Here is a 24,211-nt window from a genome sequence, read left to right on the forward strand (position 1 = left end):
GAGCTTGACAGATTTTCTTTTCTCTAGAAAATGTGTTGCATTTTCTTGATTCTTCATATACTGAGTAATTTTGGATTGTATCCTGGACATCATGAATATTAAGTTCTGGAGATTCTAGATTTGGTTATTTATTGAGTATCGTTTCCTGTGTGTTAGCAGATAATTCTCTTGGCTACACTTGAACTACAAACTTCTTGGGTGGCAGCTCTTGTCTCAGTTCAGATATTTTTTTCTTTCACTGTTATATTAATACTATTATATATAATATCACATACTCTATATATGTAATCAAGCTTACATTTTCTTGTGCTGGGACAATTATTATCAACTGGGAAAAAGTTAGAACACATACAAATATAAGCTCTAACTGTATTAAATATTACTTAAGAAATGTAAAAGTACTAGAAAAACATCAGACATATATTCATACAGCATTTAGATGGAAAAGTTCTTTTTTCTAAACATGACATAAAACAAAGAAGATAAAGTTCATAAAAAATATAAAATTTAATTTGGGCAGGAGACACTCTAAACAAAGTCAAAGACAAATGGAAAATTGGGAAATATGTTTGCAACATATATGGCAAAGAGTTCTACCATTTTAAAACATGAAGTGTTTCTACCAATCATTAAAAAAAGATAAACTACCACCAAAGGGGCAAAAAAATATAAACAGGTGATTTGCATAGAAGAAATAAAAATAACAAATACAGTCATGTGCCACATACTAATGTTTCAGTCAGTGATAGACTGCATACGTAACAGTGATCAGGGCAATAGGCTATTCCATATAGGCTAGGAGTGTATTAAGCTATGCCGTCTAGGTTTGTGTGAGTACACTCTGTGATGTTTACACAACACAATTGTTTAACAACACATTTCTTAGAATGTTATCCCCATCATTAAGTGATGCATGACTGTGTGTAAAAACCTATTCAACCATAAACAAAGAAATTCAAATTTAAAAATAATTCAATATTTTATCCTATGTTCAAGATAAAAAGATATAACACCCAATGAAGTCCAAGGTGTGAAGTAACAATCATTCTCATATACTGCCAATCAGGATGTATTATAAAATGGTGCACATTTTTTGGCAAATAGAAAGGCAGAATACTTACCAAATTTTAACTTTTCATTCATAATTCCTTTAGTGCACGTGCATATACATACATATACAAACACATACACAAATTACTTTCATGAATTTAGCCAGTGGAATTAATTTCAGATGTATAGAAAGATATATAAATATTAATCTCAATATTATTAGAAGTTGCAAAAATAGGAAATAAATTACATCAATAGGGATTTGCTTAAATATATTATAATTTATACATAGAATGGAATATTATGTAGCCTTTAAAATGGACAAGACATATTTGTAGGCTGATATGTAAGAATTATGTAATGTGGACAGAGAAAAATAAATTACAAAACAGTAGGGTTTTGAATGTGTGTGTGTGTGCACGTCTGGAAAGCTGAACACAAAACAATAATAGTTAAACTTTTAAAGAATGAGATTATTGAGGTATAGAAGGGTGATGATCACATTCTGTATTGTTTGGACTTTTATAATATGATATAACATGTATAATGGAATTTTTAAGTAGTGAGTGATTTCCAGTTTGGACTAAAAAAAAAAAGAAGACATTCTAAAGGAAATGGAATCTTCCATGTTGTGAAAGAAACCCTATGATCCTGGAGGGTGAACAGACAGCTGGGAATCAGTGTCCTTGGTCATTCTCTATGATGCTGAACCCAGTTGCTCTATTCCACCCCAGTGATGATACCAAGACAAAATCATCCCTTGGGGCTTGAGATGAATGACCAGATGGGAAAAATGCCAGAGGCACAGGGGTCTTTGGAGGTAAACAGTAAGCTCTGTTTTGCTGCAGTGTTAAATGCTGGTAGGCAGGAGGAGCGATGGTGGAAGATGTGGTAACTCTCTCAGGATAAACAGAGACAGTCTTTCTATTCAATCATACTAGTAGAATAAGAGAACATTAGTGGTGGAAGAACCTTAATGATTACTTTGTGCCTTCTGCCAAGTACAGGCCCGGAGAAGGTAATGAACTTCCTGAAGGTCAAGTACATTGTGGATGAGAGAAATGATGAAGTGAGAACCACATCACAGATCTTCCACCAGCAGTTTTCTTGATTCTTGGAGGAAGCTCACTGTTTGTATCCCTGAAGTTTGGTGACTGAAGAATCAGGAAAGAGCCCTCTTTTCTCTTTTCTCTTTTCTCTTTTCTCTGTCTGTTAACACTGTTAGCAGGCATGGCCCCAAAGGCAGGGGGTGTATATTGGGCAGTTAGTCACAAGCTTTGATGATATTTTAGAATGCGTGCAGCTGAACAAAGTACTTGGCACTCTTTCTCCTGTCTTTTCTCAACTGATAAACCTTCTTTCTGACATTCTAGGAGGACTTCTGTTTAGAGAAACTGGAAATGAGTACCCTGTGTACTTTTTAGCACCTTTTGCAAAACTTAAAATATTATTTCCTTCTTAGTAGAAAGGATGGACTACAATGATGGTGTTAGGGCTGCCAGAACTGCTTATTGCTGGACAACACAGAATGGGAAGCCCAGACCTCCCATCCCTGCCCTACTAATTCTATTCCCCTACTTTCTTCCTCTAATCTTTCAAGAATCTCAGGCATCTTGTCCAATCCCTCCATTATTTTCATCTCCTTCTCTATCTCTGTACCCTATTTGGTCCTCTCTGACATTCCCATCCTTCCTCCTCAACCCCCTCTGCTTGTAATCTATCCCATTTTTGCCTATTCCCTATTGTTCATCTTCATTTTCCCACTAACTCTGCACCTACAATGTTGTGTTGCTTTCCTCTTTCATGTCACTTTTCTTCGTCTCTACTTTACTGCATCCTTCCAATTCCTTGCCCCCATAAAATATTATGGAGAAGCCAAGTCATAGGTGCTGGTCAAAAGAAAGTTTTAGGGAAATGAATTAGGAAACATCAGTGGCACAGTAGAGTTGCCAGAAATGGACAATTAGTCCTAAAAGGAGAGCTGGAAGGAAGATACAGCTAAATAATGACTGGACTGAAGGCTGGTAAACAGCAAGTAAGATGAGATAATGTTTTAGGTCATCGCCGTGCTCCCCTATTGATAAGGGATATTTAGGGTGAGGCATCACCATATGACTTGTATTTGTAGTTATAGATTGTTTCAGCTAAGAGGTTTGGGGACTAAGAATGAGAATTTAGAGAGGATTTTCATATTGAGTAGTCTGGGATTTTTTGGAATACATAAATAATGTCTAGAGTATAAATTCTTTTTATATTTGGAGACAGGATCTCACTTTGTTGCCTGGGCACGAGGGCAGTGGCATGATCATAGCTCTCTGCAACCTCAAACTCCTGGGCTCAAGCGATCCTCCTGCCTCAGCCTCCCAAGTAGCTGAGACTATAGGCATGTGCCACCACATCTGGCTAATTTTTCTATTTTTGGTAAAGACAGGATCTCGCTCTTGCTCAGGCTGGTCTCGAACTCCTGACCTCAAGCCAATCCTACCACCTCAGTCTCCTAAAGTGCTAGAATTACAGGCATGAGCCACCGTGCCTGGCCTAGATTATGAGTTCTTATCTTTTCAAAAGATTTTAAACATATATAGAAGGATAGATGAGGAAAATTCGTTTTTGCATCGTGAGATATATCATCATATGTGTGACTGGAGTTTTAACACTTAAAACAGGTCAGTGGGCTGTACACAGGTTACCATGTTCTCCAGAATTACTAGAGAATACATAACCATACAGCTTCTCATCTGTCCCCTCTATATCCTCTGGGAGGTTTGTGTAATACGAACGGGCTACTTTTTTTGTTTGTTTAGAGAGGACTGACCGGAGAAATAAAATAATCCTGATCTCTAGGCCTATGTTTTATAAACAGAACAATCATACCTGACTTGAGGGAAAAATATGTCCCCTGAAGTGGGAGAAGTTTTCTGGGAAACTTCTGGGAACCTAGGCTATAACCAACCAAAGAGTCATTCCCTCTGAAGCATGAACCTTGTAAGCATTCGCAGCTTCGTAGGTTTCACTTCCACCCAGAAAAGGGAGGACACAGTGACTAAAGCTGTAATTTGTCAAAGGGGCTGTCCTGGCAGAACCTATACACCCATTGCCTACAATTGGGCTGGGGCTTCTTTGAGAAACAATAACTATTATCCTATGCAAAAACTTGTCCTCACCCTCAGTGAGATGGAAACAGTTCTGGACCATTTTGTCCTAATCCCTGGCTCTAGAAGAATTTCCCCTTAGTGCAAAAAAACACAGGGAAGAAGGGCTACTGAGACCTCCTCAAACCTGCGACCGCACCCCACTGAGCATCCTCCAGAGGGCGCCCTGTACATCAGGGTTCCCGAGGCTGTAGATGATTGAATTCAACATGGATAGCTGATGACCGTGTTAAAGATTCCAACAGCTATATCGTTATATGAAAGCTTGGCTGAACCAAGCTGCATTTGTAGTTAAAGTTGTAGTTAACGTACCTGAACCACAGAATATGGCAACTACAGGGGGGCCGGGCGCGGTGGCTCACGTCTGTAATCCTAGCACTCTGGGAGACCGAGGCGGGTGGATCGTTTGAGCTCACGAGTTTGAGACCAGCCTGAGCAAGACCGAGACCCTGTCTCTACTAAAAAAAAATAGAAAGAAATTATCTGGACAACTAAAAATATATATAGAAAAAAGTTAGCCGGGCATGGTGGCACATGCCTGTAGTCCCAGCTACTTGGGAGGTGGAGGCAGGAGGATTGCTTGAGCCCAGGAGTTTGAGGTTGCTGTGAGCTAGGCTGACGCCACGGCACTCTAGTCCTGGCAAGAAAGTGAGACTCTGTCTAAACAAAACAAAACAAAACAAAAACTACAGGGGGATGGGAACCACACGTGGAGAAGGCTTTCTTCCTGCCCTCAGCAGAGGAGATTTGCTGGACCACAGCTGCCACATAGGCATAGGAAGTGACAATGAGAACCATGGGGGTACCTGCCATTATGAAACCCACAGCAAGGAGCTGCAGCTCATTGAATTGGGTGCTGGAACAGGAGAGCTGGAAGAGCTGCGGGAATTCATGGTAGAAGAGATTGATCACATTGGGGCCACAGAAGTTGAGTGTAGATAGTGAACTTGCAGTGAGTTGTGTTACAGGAACCCAATTCTGGTATGGGGGCAGTAAGCATGCCTACCTGTTGCTATGGAGAGAGGCACGACCCCTATCTTCCAAGGCTGTTTGTCATATACACATCCTTGAAAAGATAATCTACAACAGGAGTAAAAGTTTCAATAACAATGGTCACAGGTTATCAAAGGTTAACTCTTTCTTGAAAATCAAAAAAGTTGCAGAATAACTCCCTCTCTTTTCCATTCATGTGTTCCTTTCTCATCCCCTGCTTTGCTCAGCTCTGAGGATGCCCAGGTAAACTGCACAGACTTGGTGTATAGATGTGGTCAGAGTTTGGGCTTAGTGGCTGTGGCTTTCAAATTATTTTGGCCGTGACCTACAGTTTGAAGTTTAGTTTACACTTCCATCCAGCCATACCCATGTAACAGAAACAAAAGTTGCATGAACTATTCCTTACTCTTCCCACACACACTGCATTCCAATTATTTCCAGTTCTATCCTGTTCTTAAAACTGCTGCTCCCTATCATTCAGTTGATTTTATGTTGCCCTCATTGGGAAACTCCGGCCTGTAATGTAAATCATAAAGGTGAAGTATAACATGTAATACAGGACAGTGGGTGCTGTACTAGGCGGCCTGCCTGCCCTGCCCTTTCCCCTAAATTCAAGTCCCCTCTCCTAGAGTGACCCAAAGCCTCAAGTCACCTAAGCATATAGGCACCAACATCATCTCTGCCCTTCTAGAAGCCACTAAAGAAAACAGAAATTGGCAGCTCTTGATTGGAACTTAATTTAGTAATTGACCAAAGAAGAAATTTTAGCCTAATGGATCCAGAGGATAACGAAGAAATTAGATTTTTTTCTTGCTATTAAAAACATCAAATGAACAAAATCTCTAGCAAAAATAACAGAACACTTCCTGACAATTGTCTTCTTAGTACAGGAGGTAGCATGTCAGCCTTATAATCTGAAGGTATTGAGCTTAATCCTCAAAGTATAGCATTTTACAGCAAGAAAAATATTACAGAAAAAGTAAACCATTGTAATCATTATTACCATTGCTATTAGAGTCACATAAGAAATATCTTAAGTGCTCATCACCTCATAACTTTGGTAAAGCCACACAGCTATAGACTAAAGCTTTTCCTGTCTGTCAGGGCTAATAAAGTCCACTTGGGTTGTGACTCCATATTTAATCCATTGCTTTACAATGCTCAGCACTTTCTCAAAAGAAAAGAAACTTCCACTAACTTTAATTAAATATTGCAGGGCACCTCTCATAATCTTATTAAAATAAAGGGTGATGACCTGGTGTGGTGGCTCACACCTGTAATCCCTGTACTTTGGGAGGCTGAGGCCAAGGCTGGTGGATCGCTTGAGTGAGACCAGCTTCAGCAATGCAGCAAGATGCCACCCCTTGTCCCCCACAAAAATTTAAAAATTAGCAGGGCGTGGCAGTGGGCTCCTGTAGTCCCAGCTACTTGGGAGGATCACTTGAACCCAGGAGTTCTAGGTTACAGTGAGCTATGATTGGCCACTATACTCCAGCCTGAGTGACTAAGCAAGACCCCATCTCCAAAAAAAAAAAAAAAAATTAAAAAACAAGGGTCAGAGGGCATCACAAAATTGAACATTCTAAAATGATTCAGACATTGTGGTCTCAGAGAGTGTGCCAAACAGTAAAATAATAAATGCTGAGCCTGCTACAGTGCTTAAGAAAATTAAGGATTTACTTATATGTCAGTATGTATAGTTAGATGACGGTAGTTAGATGAGAGTGAAAAGATTTCCCTTCTTTTCACAGTCTTTGGGGAAGTTTGGGACAGAAAGAGAAGACAGTTGCTTGAACTTTTTATATTTTGCAGAAATATCAGCCTTATTGTATTGATTGTTATCTATGTTTCAGCAATAAGAATCCAGCTAACTTCAACTGGTTGCTTGACAGACTGGCCAAGGATGTTACTCCAGTTCCAAGAGGCAAACAATTTATATATTAGGCATCCATTAAATGACACTGTATTAAATTATAGTCCAGTCTTTATCATTCTTCTGATCTCTAAACCTGTATGACCATTTGTCTCCATTAGCCTGGATGTCTTTGAACCCCTAAAACGCAACTACTAAAAACAGAATTCATTGTTAAGAGATTATTCTCCATGGGTTTCTTACATTTCTTCATGTCTTGCTATTGAGGCAATTGCTCTTGACTTGCTCTTGACTGCTCTTTTTTCTGGATTATCTTTTCAAGGATGCTTATATGGCAAACAGCCTTGGAAGATAGTTGTAATGTCTCTCTCCATAGCAACAGGCAGGCATGCTTACTGCCCACTGTACCAGATTTGGAACCCCAGAATTGTGGTTCCTCTCCTGTAACACAAGCCACTGCAAGTTCAGGTGTCATATAGCCCTCTTGGTGTTGCCTTCTGGAAACTGGAGCTGAAGAAACGGAGCAAAAATGCTGATAATCTGGCTAGTGCTATTAGTGTGAATAATAAAATGTTTTTTGTCTCGACCCAGAGGCATCATGAACTCTACCAGCATCCATGAAACTGTGTCAGGCCAACTTGTTAGCTTGCAAGTTGGGTAAAATCTCAGACACTTTACAATTCTTGATACACATCAGCCTCCCCCTCTCTCCTCTTCTGTCTCATGTATTATCTTGGTTAGTAATACAACCATCCACATAAATTCCAAAGCTGGAAATTCGGGTGCCCTCTCAAACTCCTTCCTTTCCCTCACCATCCTTCCATATTCAACTGCCAAATCTACCTTGTTAATATTTCAGAGGGAGAAGTGCAGGGAATTTTGTGAAAATCTTTCCTTTTATGCTCTCATCCTACCACTAAAAGGCTCTTGCCATCTCTTTTTTGTGGTTGTTGTTAAGACAGAGTCTTGCTCTGTTGCCCAGGCTAGAGTGTCATGGCATCAGCCTAGCTCACAGCAACCTCAAACTCCTGGGCTCAAGCAATCCTTCTGCCTCAGCCTACCAAGTAGCTGGGACTACAGGCATACGCCACTATGCCCGGCTAATTTTTTCTATGTATTTTTAGTTGTCTGGCTAATTTCTTTCTATTTTTAGTAGAGATAGGGTCTCACTCTTGCTGAGGTTGGTCTCAAACTCCTGACCTCAGGCGATCCTCCTGCCATGGCCTCCCAGAGTGCTAGGATTACAGGCATGAGCCAACGCGCCTGGCCTCTTGCCATCTCTTGTGGGGACTATGGCAATTGTCTTATGACTACCTTTTTTAGCAAAATGGGCTGGGCACGGTGGCTCACGCCTGTAACCCTAGCACTCTGGAAGGCCAAGGCAGGTGGATCGTTTGAGCTTAGGAGTTTGAGACCAGCCTGAGCAAGAACGAGACTCCATCTCTACTAAAAAAAAAAAAAAAATAGAAAGAAATTATATGGACAACTAAAAATATATATAGAAAAAATAAGCCAAGCATGGTGGTGTACGCCTGTAGTCCCAGCTATTCGGGAGGCTGAGGCAGGAGGATCGCTTGAGCCCAGGAGTTTGAGGCTGACGCCACGGCACTCTAGCCGGGGCAACAGAGTGAGACTCTGTCTCAAAAAACAAAAACAAAAACAAACAAAGAAACAAACAAAAAAAAACCTACCTTATTTTTAGCAAAATGGATAATTGTTCTACCTCATTCTCTTAAAGTCCTGATTTCTAGGCCCAAATAAAGCAGTATATTTTATAGTCAGGAAATTTCTGGTTCCAATGTCTCCCTTCTAATTCAACCATTGAAAGGCTGACAGGGAGATTTTTGTGAAATTCAAATCTCATCAGGCTTTTTCCCCAGGAAAAGAGAATAAAATCTGAAGTCCTTTGCAAGGGAAAGAAGGTCCTGCTGACCTGGCTTTGCCTCTGATGGTAAATCTCCCCACAACCCGCTTCTTTGCCTCTTATGCTTCACCTAATCTCAATTTAACTTATGGCTGCCAGGTCTCTGGAAAGATATGAGCACTCTAGGAGCTCTTCCCATCAAAGTTCATGCTTAGAGCCAAATCCTTTTGTGCAAAGTCCCCTTTGAGTCTTTCTTTGCATGGATGGATGGCTTGGAAACCATGAGGTCAAACCTTGATCTTTTTACTTTCGCTTTTTCCTATTCTTTCATCAGATGGGAAGCTTTTTCTCTTTTGCTGGGAGCTGATCTCCTCCTCTCTCTGGTGAGGTCAGGGCCCTTGGGCCTGCCTCCTAGTCTTGGCACACAATTGGATCTCAATAAATGCTTGGTGAATAAATCAAGGAACTAATCTTTAAAAGCAGGTTCTCCTCCCTAAAGCCTCTTGCTCTTTCTTCCTACTTTGCTACTTCCCACACCCACCAGATTAATATACCCTTCCTTATGCCACTGCTGAAGTATATGGACAGCACTATCCTAGCACTCATGTCTAATTGACTAAATTAGTGGGCTGAACTCTGATTTATCTTTGTGTCCTCATCCCCTTGCCAGCACAGCTCCTGACACCTGCCTGGTATGTGAGCAACTATTATTGAATGAATCAAGGAATACCTGTCAGAGGTGATAAACATGGCTGTTTGTCTCACCATCTGTCTCAAAATTATTGTCCCCTAAATAAGGCATAGTAGTACGAGGAGTGTGTGAGACTTGGGACTAGTCTTGAAGTCTTTAACTCTCAAAGACTTCATGTGATTAAGTCCATTATGATCACCTAAAAGAAATTTGAGCAGGTACAGGAAAAGTAATGATAAAATTACTAAAACCTGCCGGGCACGGTGGCTCATACCTGTAATCCTAGCATTCTGGGAGGCCGAGGCGGGTGGATCGCTCGAGGTCAGGAGTTTGAGACCAGCCTGAGCAAAAGCGAGACCCTGTCTCTACTAAAAATAGAAAGAAATTATCTGGACAACTAAAAATATATATAGAAAAAATTAGCTGGGCATGGTGATTCATGCCTGTAGTCCCAGCTACTCGGGAGGCTGAGGCAGTAGGATCACTTAAGCCCAGGAGTTTGAGGTTGCTGTGAGCTAGGCTGATGCCACGGCACTCACTCTAGCCTGGGCAACAAAGCAAGACTCTGTCTCAAAAAAAAAAAAAAAAAAAAAATTACTAAAATCTTTCTCAAGTCAGTAGTAGGCAGAAAAAACAAATTACTAAAAACCTACATTTATGGAAGGCTTTCAATGTGCCAGGCTTTCAATGTGCCAAGCACTGTGTTAATCACTTTTGCAGAGTTCCTTAGCCTGGGAGCTGGTGAAGTTGGATGGGGAAAAAAATTTTACATCTTTAAAATCTCTAACCTAGAACTGAAATTTAACATCTCCTTCACTTATACATCTAGGCGACAAAAAAATCACATTTTTAACGTCACAGTAGGTTGTTACAAATATCCAATACTTATTTTGAAATTATGGTAGTCATAAGGCAGGTCTTGATGTTTAATGTTTAATACATTAATGAAGAAGCACACATATTACTGTATCACAAATTATTTTGTTTGATAACTGTTTTGGTTGGTGTAATTGGTTTTCTTTGTAATCCTATGTATTTTTTTGTGTGTTTTAAAAAATGTAATTTTGACAAGGGCTTCATCCTGGGGCCAGAGGGCTCCCTGGCACCTAAGAGGTTAAGAAGTCCCACAGACATTTACAATCTCAGAAGAGACCTCTCAGTGCTGTTTTGAGCCAGGGCGTGAAGCCGGGAGCAAGGTCTTCCAGAGGTCTGAGGAGAAATACCTGTTAAGTACGTAGGGTCCCAGCCTCCCCTACGAGCTGGGGAATGTGGACACAATCCAGAGTGGGTCGGCGCAAGGTGACACCGAGAGGTGCGATCTCCCATGGGCCTAGACCGGGTTAGAAAGGCTCCCTAGCGCCGAGCCGCTGGAGGGCCAGGCCGTCGGGCGGTTCCAGCAGGGCTTTTGTAGGTCATTTGTATGACCCAGGATGGAAGCCGCTGGAGGGTTTTGAGAGAGGAATGACGTACATTTTACGAGGATCATTGTAACCACTGTTGAGAAAAGAATGTAGTGGAATAAGGGCGGATACAGCAAAATAAATTTCCCTCCCTCGTCTTTCCAACTCTTCCAGGTTTAATGTCTCAGATTTGAGGGTCAGAAATTTGATATTAAAAACTCTGGATCACTCAGGCTCATTCATGTCAGACACTGAACTTCTCAAAATAGTTATAAACCAGGATGTTAATTTGTAAATTTACAGGTGGGATGGTAAGGTGCCAAATGGATCAGGAAAGTGGGCAAAAAGATTTATAGATTGACTTATGATTTCCTAATTTACTCTTCCCCACTTCAGGAATTTTTTTTTTTATTTTTATTTTTCCTTAGATTTCATGGGCCCCTATGTAGAGGAATATTTCTATCTAAAAAATTAGCACCTTTGTGCAGAAGACGTACTAAAATTCTAAATTTTATGAACACTTTTTCCCCTGGAATTTATTGTCATTTCATTACTACCCTTCACTGGAAATTTTAACTGTTTAGCCTGTACAATACGGTTTCCTAGTATCTTAGAAGTTCCTTAGTTTACTCAGAAACACCAAATTATTTTTTGGGATGAGTTACATTTGAGATTTATACCAGGGAGCCTCAGTTTTTTCAACAACAGGGACTTGTATGCCCTGGAGTCATAGACCTACCTGGGTCTTATTCTGGATTTTACCACTCACTGTATGACCTCAGGGCAAGTTACTTCATCTCTGTTTGCCTCAATTTAACTGAATGTAAAGTAAATGAGAATAATATTAGTCAACTCATAGGGTTGTGGAAATAAAATTATGCATGTAAATCACTGGGCACACACACTGTGTGGTAAACATTAACACATAATAAGAATTTTCCTTATAGTCAAAAGCATAACATGTTTGGTTATTCATCCTAATCATTTTTTTGATTCAACAAATACTTTATTGACTTCTATGCACCATATTCTCTTAACATCTTTGCAAATGTTATTACTCTTTCTAGAAGCCTTTTCCCCACTTCTTGCCTGACCACCTCATATATGTTTTCATTTTGCTGTTCAGGTGTCAACATGCTCCAGGAAGTTCTCCTGAAGACCCCTTCTGCTCTGGCATCAGGGTTCCAGTCTCTTTCAGTGTTACCGCAACACAAAGCACACTACTCTGTGGTGACCTATCTCTCTACTCCATTCGACTTACAGCTCTGAAGACAGAGAATGTTTCTTTTATCTTTGATCCTGATTTGTTGTCTAGCAAAGAGAAAATACAGATAAATGTTTGTAGTTTACCAAAGAAAATGGAATGGAAATAGTTCAGCAGAGGAAGCATAGTGACACAGCATGACAAAGCAGAATTTCCAGCAATTCAATATTACAAAGGGAGACATTGTTGTTGAAATTATGTAATTCCAGTTTTAGTACATACACTACTGGGTTTAGTAAGGGAGAGGCCTTACTATGGAGGAGGCCTGGCCCTGGCCCTCAGTTTTGCAGAGTAATCTTTTTTTTTTCTTTTCAGTTTTTCAGTAGTGATGAGGTCCCGGTAAATATGAATTTTTTTTTTTTTTTTTCAAATTTCCAACAGAGCTTTATGCATCATATGCTAATTGGGTAAATTATACTAATCAGTTCCCTACAGTATCTCTGATTCTTTTAGAAACTGCAAAATAGGTATAATTTCTTGTCTTGCTACTGAGGAAACCATCGCTCAGAGAGGTTAAGCAATCATCCAAGCTTGGCATTCATTATTTACTGCCAGCTCTCTCACACTTCACATCCAATTCACTCTCCTCCACAGCTCCCTACCAGGTCCAGGTCATCAACATGTTTTGCCTGGACTGTTGTGACAACTGTCTAACTGGTCTTCCTCCTTCCACACTTAGCCTTTTACAGTCTATTGCCCATGCAGCAGGCATCCACACTCACACATATATTTACACACATATGTGTGTGTGTATATATATATATATATCACCTTAGATTGTGTCATATCTCTGCTCAAAACTATAAGAGCATCCCATTACTTTCAAAGAAAATTTACAGGCTGCAAAAATCCTTCATTTTCTGGCCCTGGCTATCTCTGCAATCTATCAACTATTACTCTTCCTCACCCTCACTCCAATTCAGCTGTTTTTGCCTCCTTGTTCTTCCTCAGTATGCCAAATGCATTTTCACGTCATCTTTTTGCACTTGCTATTCCCTCTGCTGGAATGATTTCCCCTCAGATTCACATCTTTTGTTCTTTTACTTCATTAAGGGCTCTGTTCAAATGTTATTTCATCAGAGGGAAATAACCACTAACCACTCTAAATAGCACCCACCTACACTTCTTTACTTAAGGCCCTTTGTCACATAAATTTGTATACTTTCTACCCTTTCCCCCCTCCCCATCTGGAACATAAGCTTTGAGAAAGCAGAGACGTCTTTTTTTTTTTTCTGCTGTTATCCGCAGCATTTGGACTATGCCTAACATTAGAAAAAGGAATAAAAGGTATAAGGACTAAGAAGAAACAAAATTGTACGTACAAAACATATGGTTGTCTATATAGGAAACACACAAGAATTTACAGATATGAGAATTAATGAGAGGTAGTAAGTTTGCTGGATACAAAAATTAAAACATTAACTAAAAACAGAAAATGTAATAACTAAAAATATACCATAAAAAAGTTTCAGAAAGTTCCTAGAAAATATTAACAAAAAACATTTATGGAGAAAATTATAAAACTTTATTGAAAGATATTTAAAAAGCCTAAATAGAGAGCTATACCACATTTATGGACTGGAAGACAACATTGCAAAGATGACATGGCTCACCAAATTAATTTATAAATTTAACACAAATACAATCAAAATTCCAACATGTTTTTGGTTTGTTTGATTTAGAACTTGTCAATGTAATCCTAGAAGTTGTATGGAAGAGCAAATGGCTAAGAATAGCCAAGACACTCCCAAGGAGAAAAAAAAAATCAGTGGTAATGTTGGAGGTAGAGGTGAGATTGGTCAACACTATGACAAAATGTGCAGGCATTTCAGTTTTCATCAAGATCTTTTTCTAAAGTTGTAGTAATTAGGACTATATAGTTGTGCCACAAGGTTAAACAAACTGACAAGTGAGTCAGAATAGAAACCATCAATAGGCCCACACACATACAAAAAACTTAATTTATGAAAGAGCCAGTGTTACAGATCAGTGGGAAAGGTTGAACTTTTCAGTAAATAGTGCTGAGACAAGCACTTATCCATATGGGAAAAAATATTAAATTGAACTTCTACCTCATACTTATCATAAAAATCAGTTCAGGGCAGGCTAAAGACAAATGTGAAAAGCAAAACTACAAAACTTTTACAAGGCAGTAAAGAATATCTTTATGACTTTGGGTAGGAAATTATCTCCCCAAGCCAAATTATATTCAGCTTTATAAAATACTTTTCAAAAACAGTTACTTCCAGCAGGACATAGGTGACAACCTGTAACATTTTATAACTTCCAAACTCCCATACCGAAAAAGTCACTGTAAAAGTCAACATCTTTTGTTGCTGCTTTGAACAGGAAAGGTTTTCAGAGAGGGTGGACACTTCACAAGAGGCATGTATAAGCTTTTCACAGGCCAACTCTGACATGGAGGAAATTAACTAAAACCTGCAGAGTTCTGAACAGGAGGAATCCATAAACTAAAAATTGGAATCTTGGCCCTTTTGAATGACAATATCTCAATGTCATCACCTGAGAGCCTCAGTTTCGTTACCTAACACAGTTGATTTTAGGGGTGGCAAGGCCAAGTCTATGCTGATGGCATCAGGGAAGGAGAATATGAAGTTTGGCTTCCCCATACTGTAAGGCTTCTGTGCCAAAGTGGCTAACATGTGAATGTCAGAGAATTTCTCCTGGGAACCAAGAACAGTCTTCGAAAACCAAAACAGAAAATACTATTTTCCCCATTTCAATTCAGTTTCTGAGACACACTCTATTAGTGGTATTTGCCCTTTCCACAAAAAACAACAAAGTGTCCTGGGTGCTAACAATATAACTTAAAAAAAACCAAAAACACCCAAATCCTACATTTTTATAAAACTTGACTTAAAAAAAATAGTATTTCAAACACTAGAGTCACTAAAAGTAGAGAGCTATCAAAAACGTACATTCACTTGGCATCCCCAGTGCCTTCCACTTTCTGGGACTGGACTGTAGAGGCATCTTGGTTTTTTGCAGGGTTGTTCCCATCCTTGCCAGCATCTGCTTTTCCTTTTCTTCCTTTGGGAAGCTTCTCTCCCTTCTTTGCAGGGGCCTTTTTAGGCCTGGGCTCTGGTTTTGGAGGGGCAGGTTTAGCAGACAACCGTGCTGATCTCCTCTGTGGTTCATCCTTCATTTTCGCTTTATCACCTTTAGCATCTCCTTTTGCCTTTCTCTTGGGCATGGTGGCTGCAGTGCTTGGAAGGTGGCTTTGCCAGTCCCAGGGGTGCTTGTCTTCCTTACACTGCTCCTGGAAAGATTTCTTTAGCAAGACATAAAAAGTGTAAACCATAAAGGGAAAGACACACAAATTTAACATTAAAAATCAAATTTAAATATACTGTTAATAAGTTGTGTAAATCAAAAAGATAGCATAAAAGTAAAATAATATGTTACCAACTGTGCTAAGATATTTGTAACACATATAACTGACAAAGGATTAGAATCCAGAATATATAAAGAATTCCTGGGCTGGGCCTGATGACTCACGCCTATAATCCTAACACTTTGGGAGGCTGAAGTAGGAGGATAGCTTGAGGCCAGGAGTTTGAGACCAGCCTGGCAACACAGTAAGACCCCATCTCTACAAAAAAAATAAATAAAGAATTCCTACAGATCCATGAGAATAGGACAAAACAAAAATTTTAAAACTATGGGCAAATGTGTTAACAAGTAGTTTGAAGAAGCATGAATGGGGAATAAGCACATAAAATATTTAATAAGAGAGCCACAGGATATAACATTTTATACCTATCAAATTTATGAAAACTAAGTTGTCTGATAATATCAAGGGCTCAGCAGGTGTGAACCAATCAAAACCCTTAAGTACTGATGGGTGGGGGTGTATGTGTGCAAATTAGTGTATTCACTTTGGAAAACAATGTGGTATTATGTAAAGCAATTTTACTTCTAGATGTTTACTTAGGGAGATTCTTGGAGGTATAAACAGGAGACCCCTACAAGAATGTTTATAGTAACACTGCAATTTCAAAAAACTGTACACCATTCAAATATCCTTCAATAATAGAATGGATAAATACATTTTGATGATATCTATAAAAGGGAATACTGTTCAGCAGCAGAAACAAATAGATTACAGCTACATGCGAAAACAAGGATAAATCACAAGAAGAAAATGTTGAGCAAAAAAAGCAAGCTACAGAAGAATATGTATAGATCCATTTATATGTGTAAAACAATGACATGTTTAGGGTACAAGGAGGTAGTAAAATAAAAGGGATAAATATAAAAATTGGGACAGGAATCACCTCTTGGGGGTTGGGAAAGGGACATGTTTGGAGAGGGCATGGGGTATGGAGGTTAGTCCAGAGATAAGGGGGTGGGAGTGGCATTCTCTTCCTTAAACTGAAGAGGAGGAAAGCACATGCCTGATGTGTTCTCTATATCTTACACAGAAAAATTGTGTCTGCTGAAGAATAAAAATATTTTTAAAATGTGCGTAGTCCAGAGCACAAATTCAGAGCCATATAGGTAGGAATAGTAAATGATTCATTTTGAGTTTGGGTAATTAGAACCTGGGCCTATGGCTGGCATTCATGGGCACTTCTGCCTTTTTTTTTAAAGCTTTTGGCGAAGATTAGCTACTCAGACCTTCTGCCCCACCCTTGAAAACATTTCCTGGGAAATTTTGTAACACTGTTAGCTGCCCCCACTCCACAATATTATATTTTAAGAAAAAAATTATCTTGTTTCTAAATTACTCCAGAGTTTTGATTTTTTGCTTGCCCTTACATCTAAATATAGTGGGCAAACATGGTCATATGTGAGCAGACTTAGATATGATTTGTATGTCCCAAGGCTAACAGAATAATTGCTGTAAAGCATGCTAAGACATTAAATTATCCATTTCCCCCCAAATTTTTTCATTATAAATAGAATTTCTGCAAATTTTGCATTTTTCTTTCCTTCTTACAGAACAGAGGGGAGAGACAGTATAAAGAAGAGGGAGGAACCAAAGTGAGAGTGTGCCATGAACTAGTCGTCATTATTTCCCTTGGTACTTTGTAAGGCACTCTGGGAACAAGGATTATAATGAAACAGTTCTGTTTAAATGTTGAATAGCTCTTCACTGGAAAGCTAATGTGAAATTAGCTGCATCCTTCTCTTCTCTGACTGCGCTTTCCCTTGCCTTCTTTTCAGGAAGGCTGAATTACTGAGGGGTCAAAAAGTAACTGTGCCACTGACTTCTCTGTTGCTATTGAGACACACTGCGGTTCCAATCCAGCTACGCCTGACCTGCTCTCTTCGGAAGACATTCTTCTCTAGACATTACATGAATTTACACCTAATTTTTGCCCCTTTCCTTCTCCCCCAAACGTACTCTAAAGAAATGTTTTAATAATTCTTAGAAAACAAAAGTTTTTTAAAAAATGCAAATTCAGACACCATAAAGAAAAATAATTGTTAAAGAAAATAATTGAGAAGGATGCCAGAGATCACATAGGTCAGCTTTGAGTATGGTAACAGTGTGACCAGAAAGAAATGGGTAGGAGAAAGATAGCCATTTTTACAACGAAAGAACCAATATTGAGAGACATTTTATGGCATGAAAATCATCCGGTCTAATAGAAGGGTGACTTGATTTACACCTGTTGCCCTAGTAGTCATTAATAATGCTCTGCCAAGTGTGATGGCTCACGCCTGTAATCCCAGAGCTTTCGGAGCCAAGACATAAGGATCACTTGAGCCCAGGAGTTCAAGGCTGCAGTGAGCTATGACTGAGTCATGCACTCCAGCCTGGAAGACAGAGTGAGACCTTGTCCCTTGGAAAAAAAAAAAAAAAAAGCTCCCTTTTACTCTCAAAAAGTTTCCCAACTCAGACAATAAATATTAAGGTTGTACTAAATAGTCTGCATATATTCTTAGAAACCTTTATGTTAAGAGAATGACAGTGTTTATTTAACCATAAGAGTAAGAGTGAGCTTTTGATCTAGAACACATTTCCTTAAAGAATGGACACTCCATACCATTCTCCTTCCATCTCACTCCAAAATTGTGTTTCTCAGCCCATCTCCTGGTGGGGAAATGCTGACACAATCTGTTTCCTGTGTGTTAGGGTTTCAGTCTTCTTCAGATTAGATCCCTTGTAATCCATCCCAAGTAGGGGGGACATGATCCTCATGTGTCAAATGCCAAAATACAGCAGGTGACAAAATAAAATCAGGGAAGACAGGTTGCTGCCTGAATACTGTATCTGAATATGTGAATATGGATTAAATTCTTGAAACTCACCTTTAAGAAGCTGATCAGGAGACCGGGTGGCTGACTCTTCGGAGACCTTACAAATGTGGGAGACAGATACAGAAATAATGAAAAAGGGCCAGAGGGGTAAAAGTTCATTTCATATCCACAAAGGCCAAGGAGAGTTGGAGAAGAAGGATGCTCTTACCGCACAGTGGCACTAACTTAAAAGAAATTATCTGAGGTGAAGCAGAGAAGATTTTTAGGGAAATGAAACTATTCTGTATGCTACTGTAATGGTATATATTATATAACAGTGGACATTATACATGTGACAAAACCTATTGAACTTTATATAATGAACTCTAATGTAAACTATGGATGTTAGTTAATAATAAGGTATCAATATTGGTTCATCCATTGTAACAAATTTATACCAATGCAAGTTGTTCACAGGAGAAAGAGGTACAGGGAAAGGGAGTATGTGGGAATTCTGTACTTTCTGCTCAATTTTCTGTAAACCTAAAATTGCTTGAAAAATTAAGTCTATTAATGTAAACAATTCACATTTTAAGAGTTCAAAAAGAAATAATTTGTTAATAATAAAATATAGGAGTCATTACAAATACTCTCTCATGCATTTGGGAAAAAAGAATTATTAACTAGCAGATAAATCTTATAAATAATTTTATAGCTTTTGGAAATACAGAGAACTGACTTTCAGTGATATCACCAGGGCAAGAAATTATCAAGACAGATACTGAAGTTATTGTCCCAAGACATGGCAACAATTTTTAAAGTTTTAGGAATATAACAATTCCCCTTTGTTAAAAAAAACTCTTCCAAGAACAAAATTATGGTAACAAAGAACAGAACAACTTAGTGAAAGTTTTGAATCACTCTTCTCATCTTTGCATTGCACAGAACTGAAATTCTTATGAAAGTTCTCAATGTACTCATTTAACCATATTGCTTATTTTGTAATATAGAAAGGTATTTCTTCCCTCAGCAGCTAAAGGGGAGAAAGAACATATGTTCCATCCTTCTTCCAATCCTTTGTTAGCTATGAAACTTGCATTTTTTCATTAGAAAAAGTGAGTTTAAATTGACTGGCAGAAATAGATTTAAAAAAAAGACTAACAGTGAGATAAAAAGTAAAATAGGGTTTTTAAAGAGATAATTAAGGTAAACTGAGGTCTTATGGGTGGGCCCTAATTCAAAATGACTGGTGTTCTTATCGGAAGAGAAGATTAGTAGGACACAGACAACATGTGAGGACATAATGAGGAGGTGGGCCATCTGTAAGCCGAGAAGAAAGGACTCAGAAGAAACCAACCCTGCCTACACCCTGCTCTTGGACTTCTAGCCTCCAGAACTGTGACAAAATTAATTTCTGTTGGTTAAGCCACCAAGTCTGTGGTATTTTGTTATGGCAGCCATAGCAGACCAACACAGAAGGGAATAGTGTAAGAACTTAGTGAGCTGGGACACCTCTTGGATTAGATTAATTTTGAGATCTTGCCCATGCTCTCAAAATCTTTTTTTTCTGGTTTTTTTTTTTTTTTTTTTTCTCTTTCATAGCAAGTCTGTCTTAGGTGTCCATGGACCAAATCCCACCTCATCCAGTACTCCCACCAGCAAACACATGCAAAGTCCATTTTAGCAGCATCCTTTTGCTCCCCTGATGAACACTGAACTGGATTTCCAGGAGGTAGTTCTAACTTGGATTCTAGCCTCAATCCCTCCCCCAAATCAGAAGGCTACTCTCTCCCTCCCTGCCTCTTACTTATGGAGAGATAGTGCCTTTGGGTTGGAGGGAAGACCTGGAAGAAGGTTATTAATGCTAAACTTAGGAAGGAGACAATAAAGGATATATTAAAAAGAAACGGTTCACATACAAAATGCAGTGTGGTACAGGAATAAGAGGTCACATGGTATCAGTCACTTTTCAGGGCCTACTTGTTCTCCATCTTCCAAAGTATTACAGACACAGCATGAATTTCCATTTGAGGTTAAGTGAGAGAGCTTGGGGGAGGCAGATGTTGAAAGGAAGGGTAAGAAAGGGCAGCATGTCTATAAAAGGGTAGGGTTGCTGCTGCATCTTGCCAGAATGCATCTGGTTTGAGTGGAGTGAGCCATAGGCCTCCCAAACAAACAGTCACCCGCCTGCAAAGGTTGGTTAGAGGCACAGCTTCTGGGCTAAAGTACTCCTGCCCACTGACATCATAGAAAGATGGAGAGGATAAATCCATGCCAACCTCCCTGGCCCCGGTGACCTTGCCCCCTTGCAGGGCACCACATTAACTTGCCTGTATTTTTGGGTGGTATCGAAGGGATTTTACATAAAAAGGTATTAGACAAATTGCTTTTGAGTCTTGTCCAAGCTTATTGTCTTACTAACCAAGACATTATCTTGCTAGCTAAAATATTATCTTGTTAAGGGAACCAGCAAGATGATAAAAGCATGGGTCTTTCAGAGAAGTTATGAGTTAAGGAGTTACAGGTTTGGGAAAGGCAATCCCTATCCAAACAGCCTGTTTAAGAAAGTGATAAAATGATAAAAGAAAACAATCATTAGATAACGACTGTCCTTTTTTTATGGTCATAAAAACATCACATTCTTATCAGTCATTTGAGGGAACCTGGAACAATGTGATCTGACAGGTCAGGCTTGGCTAATCTTTAGAAAAAGTAATAATACATCTAATAAGGAAATACTGAGGATACACCTGGGGCTGTCAAGTGGCACACCAAGACTTCTTTCCTACAAAAGCGTTTGATCCAAGATTGATCCAAGTAACTTGTAAGCAAGACAAATGTCAGGCAGAGGTCCACGGCCAAACACCAGGCACAAGTCCTTATTTTAAACAGGTGCTGCCAATGACTTTTCTCGAGCTGCAAGGCAAGACGCAGAATCGATAGTTCGGCCATTTCTTAACTTTGGGATCTATTTTCCTCTTGTTGACTAGGAGAGCAGAAGGTCAAAGTGGAGGAAGACTAGCTCCTTCGGTGATTTCTCGATGGAGGTTTCCGAAGGCGACGCCCTGTAAATTGGGAAGCGAGGGAGAGCCCAGGACAAGCTCAGCCCGCCCGCCACAACCTCTTCAAGGCCACAGCCCGGTGAGCTCAATCCTTTCAAATCCTCTCCTCTTTTCCCTTTATCTGCCCTAAAGCGCCCATGGGGACTTGTCCCTGTCCAGCCTGCGGATTTCTGTGATCCCCCACCTTCCAGATTCTGTCTATCCCAGGGATTCACACTCGGAGCTCGAAAAGATATTGTGGTTAGTCTGAAGATGAGAGGGCAAGGCAGGGCTGTCGGAGGCCAAGGCCGCTAATTACGACCAAGGCCACATAACAAGAGGGTACCAAGTATACGGAGGGCAGCGGGACCACCAACCGTCCCCTGCCCCTTTTCCCGGAGGAGCACATGAGGCCTGCGAGACACTTACCCGAGTCTCGTGGGGCCGTCTGAGGGGCGCGGGAATCCCAGCTGCGGCCCTGGCTGCTGCGCTCGACTTGGGCAGGGCCAGAGCAGACGCTGGGACACTGAGGACGAGCGGAGCCGGGCACCGCCGGGCACCGCCGGCAACAGGAAGGCGTGGGGAGGCGGGGATACGCTTCCGGGGCTGCAGGCGGCGGGCCGCCCCGCGTCCGAGCTCGGGAGAGCCTGCGGTTCTCCCCGTCGTGATACGTGGGTCCGCCGCACTCCGGACCCACCCAGAGACCCACCCAAGACCGCACTAGCACCGAGGCCCGGATCTAGAAAGACGGGAAATTTATGATGGCACGAAAATTTTTAGAAAAAAAATTCAGGAACTACTTTTGCGAGGAAAAGCCCAGTTGTGTTTCCGCCCGGTTTCGAACCGGGGACCTTTCGCGTGTGAGGCGAACGTGATAACCACTACACTACGGAAACCCTCGCTGAGAGAGAGCTTCCAAGTCAACACTTCACTCTGTGTAACACCCTCTCTTCCTGTCCCTATCCCAGTAATAGTGTGTTGCGTTGGTGTGTATGTGCATCCTCACCGGCCTCTCAAATTAGAGAACCGAAGCGCAGACCAAGCCCTTGCAGTGCGTGCAGACCTGAAAGCAAATCCTTAATAATTTATTCTACGAGTGTGACTAGATGAGAAAGAACAAAATAGAGACTTTGTTTCTGAATAACCCTCCATTATTGCTGTTCAACCTGAAGATTTTGCTGTCTTCCCCTTTGCTTAACAGCTTACTTCAAACTTATTTTATTTTATTTTGAGACAAAGTCTCACTGTGTTGTCCGGGCCAGAGTGCGGTGGCGTCAGCCTAGCTCACAGCAACCTCAAACTCCTGGGCTCAAGCGATCCTCCCGCCTCGGCCTCCCAGAGTGCTAGGATTACAGGCGTGAGCCATAGCCCCGCCCGAATAGTCAAAATGGACTGAAAAGCGGGGCACAATTTGGGGACGGCGAACGTTTCTCTAGCTACGCTTTGGTTAGTGCCACCACATGGTCGGACGTGGAATTTGCTCTGCAAAGAAGTAATGATTCCTGTGGTCATAAACCGGGAACTTTGCTTCCGAGATTTCTAGGCAACCTTTACCGTGCACGAATTTTCTTAATCTATTGAACTCTCGTACAATCAGGAAGGTAAAGAAGTAAAAGAAACCCCTGCACATCGAGCCAGCCAGGAGTCGAACCTGGAATCTTCTGATCCGTAGTCAGACGCGTTATCCATTGCGCCACTGGCCCCACGTGCGTTGAATATGGCGGCAGGTGTGCCTTCATAAAAAACTAGTCAGCGGCACCGCTTCTGCTTGCAAGGTCTGGGCTGTGGCTGAAAGTCCCGTCTACTGGGTTTATCTAGGCTCGTAGCGTATGGTCTCTCCGGGGGCTACTTGTGCATACGCGCCATTGTTTTTACTCCTTTCTTGGTTGATCTCTCTCTGCAGGCTGAAAAATGGTTGTTAAAGGCAAACTCTACACCCTCTCTGCTCCAGTATCTCCTTTCCATTCATGCGTTCATTCATGCAATCAGTATTGCTGTTCAAAGCACTGGAGATGCAACCATGAAGAAACCAGATGCGACCCCCTGACCTCAAGAAGATTACATGTCCGTGGTGGAGACAGATAATAAAGCGCTAAATAAATAAAATAATGGTGATAGGCGCCTAGAGAAAAAAATATAAAACAGGGAAAGAGGATATGAAAGTCCAGCAGTGAAGGTGGTGATGAACAAGAGAGAAATGAGAGTATCAGGGGGAAAAGAGTGATCTGCAACAGGAGAAAATCGCCAGGGGAAAGGCCTGGAGGTGGGAGCCAGCTTGGGAGTAATAATGTTGAGAAGGCTGGTGCTGAGTGCAGCGAGATAGGAAACCCTGGGAGATCACCTTCGGCCTTGTAGAACTGTGGTCCCTAACCCTGGTCCGCCGCCTGTTCGGAACCTGGCCGCACAGCAGGAGGTGAGCGGGCGGGAGAGCCAACGGAAGCTTCATCTGTATTTTCAGCTGCTTCCCATTGCTAGCATCACCGCCTGAGGTCCGCCTTCTGTCAGATCAGCAGCGGCATTAGATTTTGCATTATAGTGAGTTGTATAATTATTTCGTTATATATTATAATGTATAGTAGAAATAAAGTGCACGCTTGAATTATCCCGAAACCATCTCCCACCGACCCTCCCCCCCAAAATTGTGTTCCATGAAATTGGTCCCTGTTACCAAAA

General features: G+C 40.7%; 1 protein-coding gene and 2 non-coding genes across 4 annotated transcripts; all 3 read right to left on the bottom strand.

Moving 5' to 3' along the window:
• Positions 1-13,842: 13,842 nt before the first annotated feature.
• Positions 13,843-22,077, bottom strand: HMGN4 (high mobility group nucleosomal binding domain 4). Of its 2 annotated transcripts, XM_069493282.1 has the most exons (3): positions 21,968-22,077; positions 18,570-18,615; positions 13,843-15,579 (listed from the first exon to the last, which is right to left on the bottom strand). In XM_069493282.1, the coding sequence occupies exon 3, from the start codon at positions 15,499-15,501 to the stop codon at positions 15,229-15,231; it is 273 nt and encodes a 90-aa protein (XP_069349383.1). In that variant the 5' UTR covers positions 15,502-15,579; positions 18,570-18,615; positions 21,968-22,077; the 3' UTR covers positions 13,843-15,228. The 2 variants fall into 2 exon arrangements, with proteins under 2 accessions (XP_069349383.1, XP_069349384.1); XM_069493283.1 differs by lacking the exon at positions 18,570-18,615.
• Positions 22,078-22,361: 284 nt separating this feature from the next.
• Positions 22,362-22,434, bottom strand: TRNAV-CAC (transfer RNA valine (anticodon CAC)). Its single transcript has one exon. It is a non-coding gene; the product is annotated as a tRNA-Val (tRNA).
• Positions 22,435-23,168: 734 nt separating this feature from the next.
• TRNAR-ACG (transfer RNA arginine (anticodon ACG)) lies at positions 23,169-23,241 on the bottom strand. Its single transcript has one exon. It is a non-coding gene; the product is annotated as a tRNA-Arg (tRNA).
• Positions 23,242-24,211: the final 970 nt, after the last annotated feature.

The sequence above is a fragment of the Eulemur rufifrons genome, chromosome 18 (genome assembly GCF_041146395.1).
Source record: "Eulemur rufifrons isolate Redbay chromosome 18, OSU_ERuf_1, whole genome shotgun sequence".
NCBI classification, from domain to species: domain Eukaryota; kingdom Metazoa; phylum Chordata; class Mammalia; order Primates; family Lemuridae; genus Eulemur; species Eulemur rufifrons.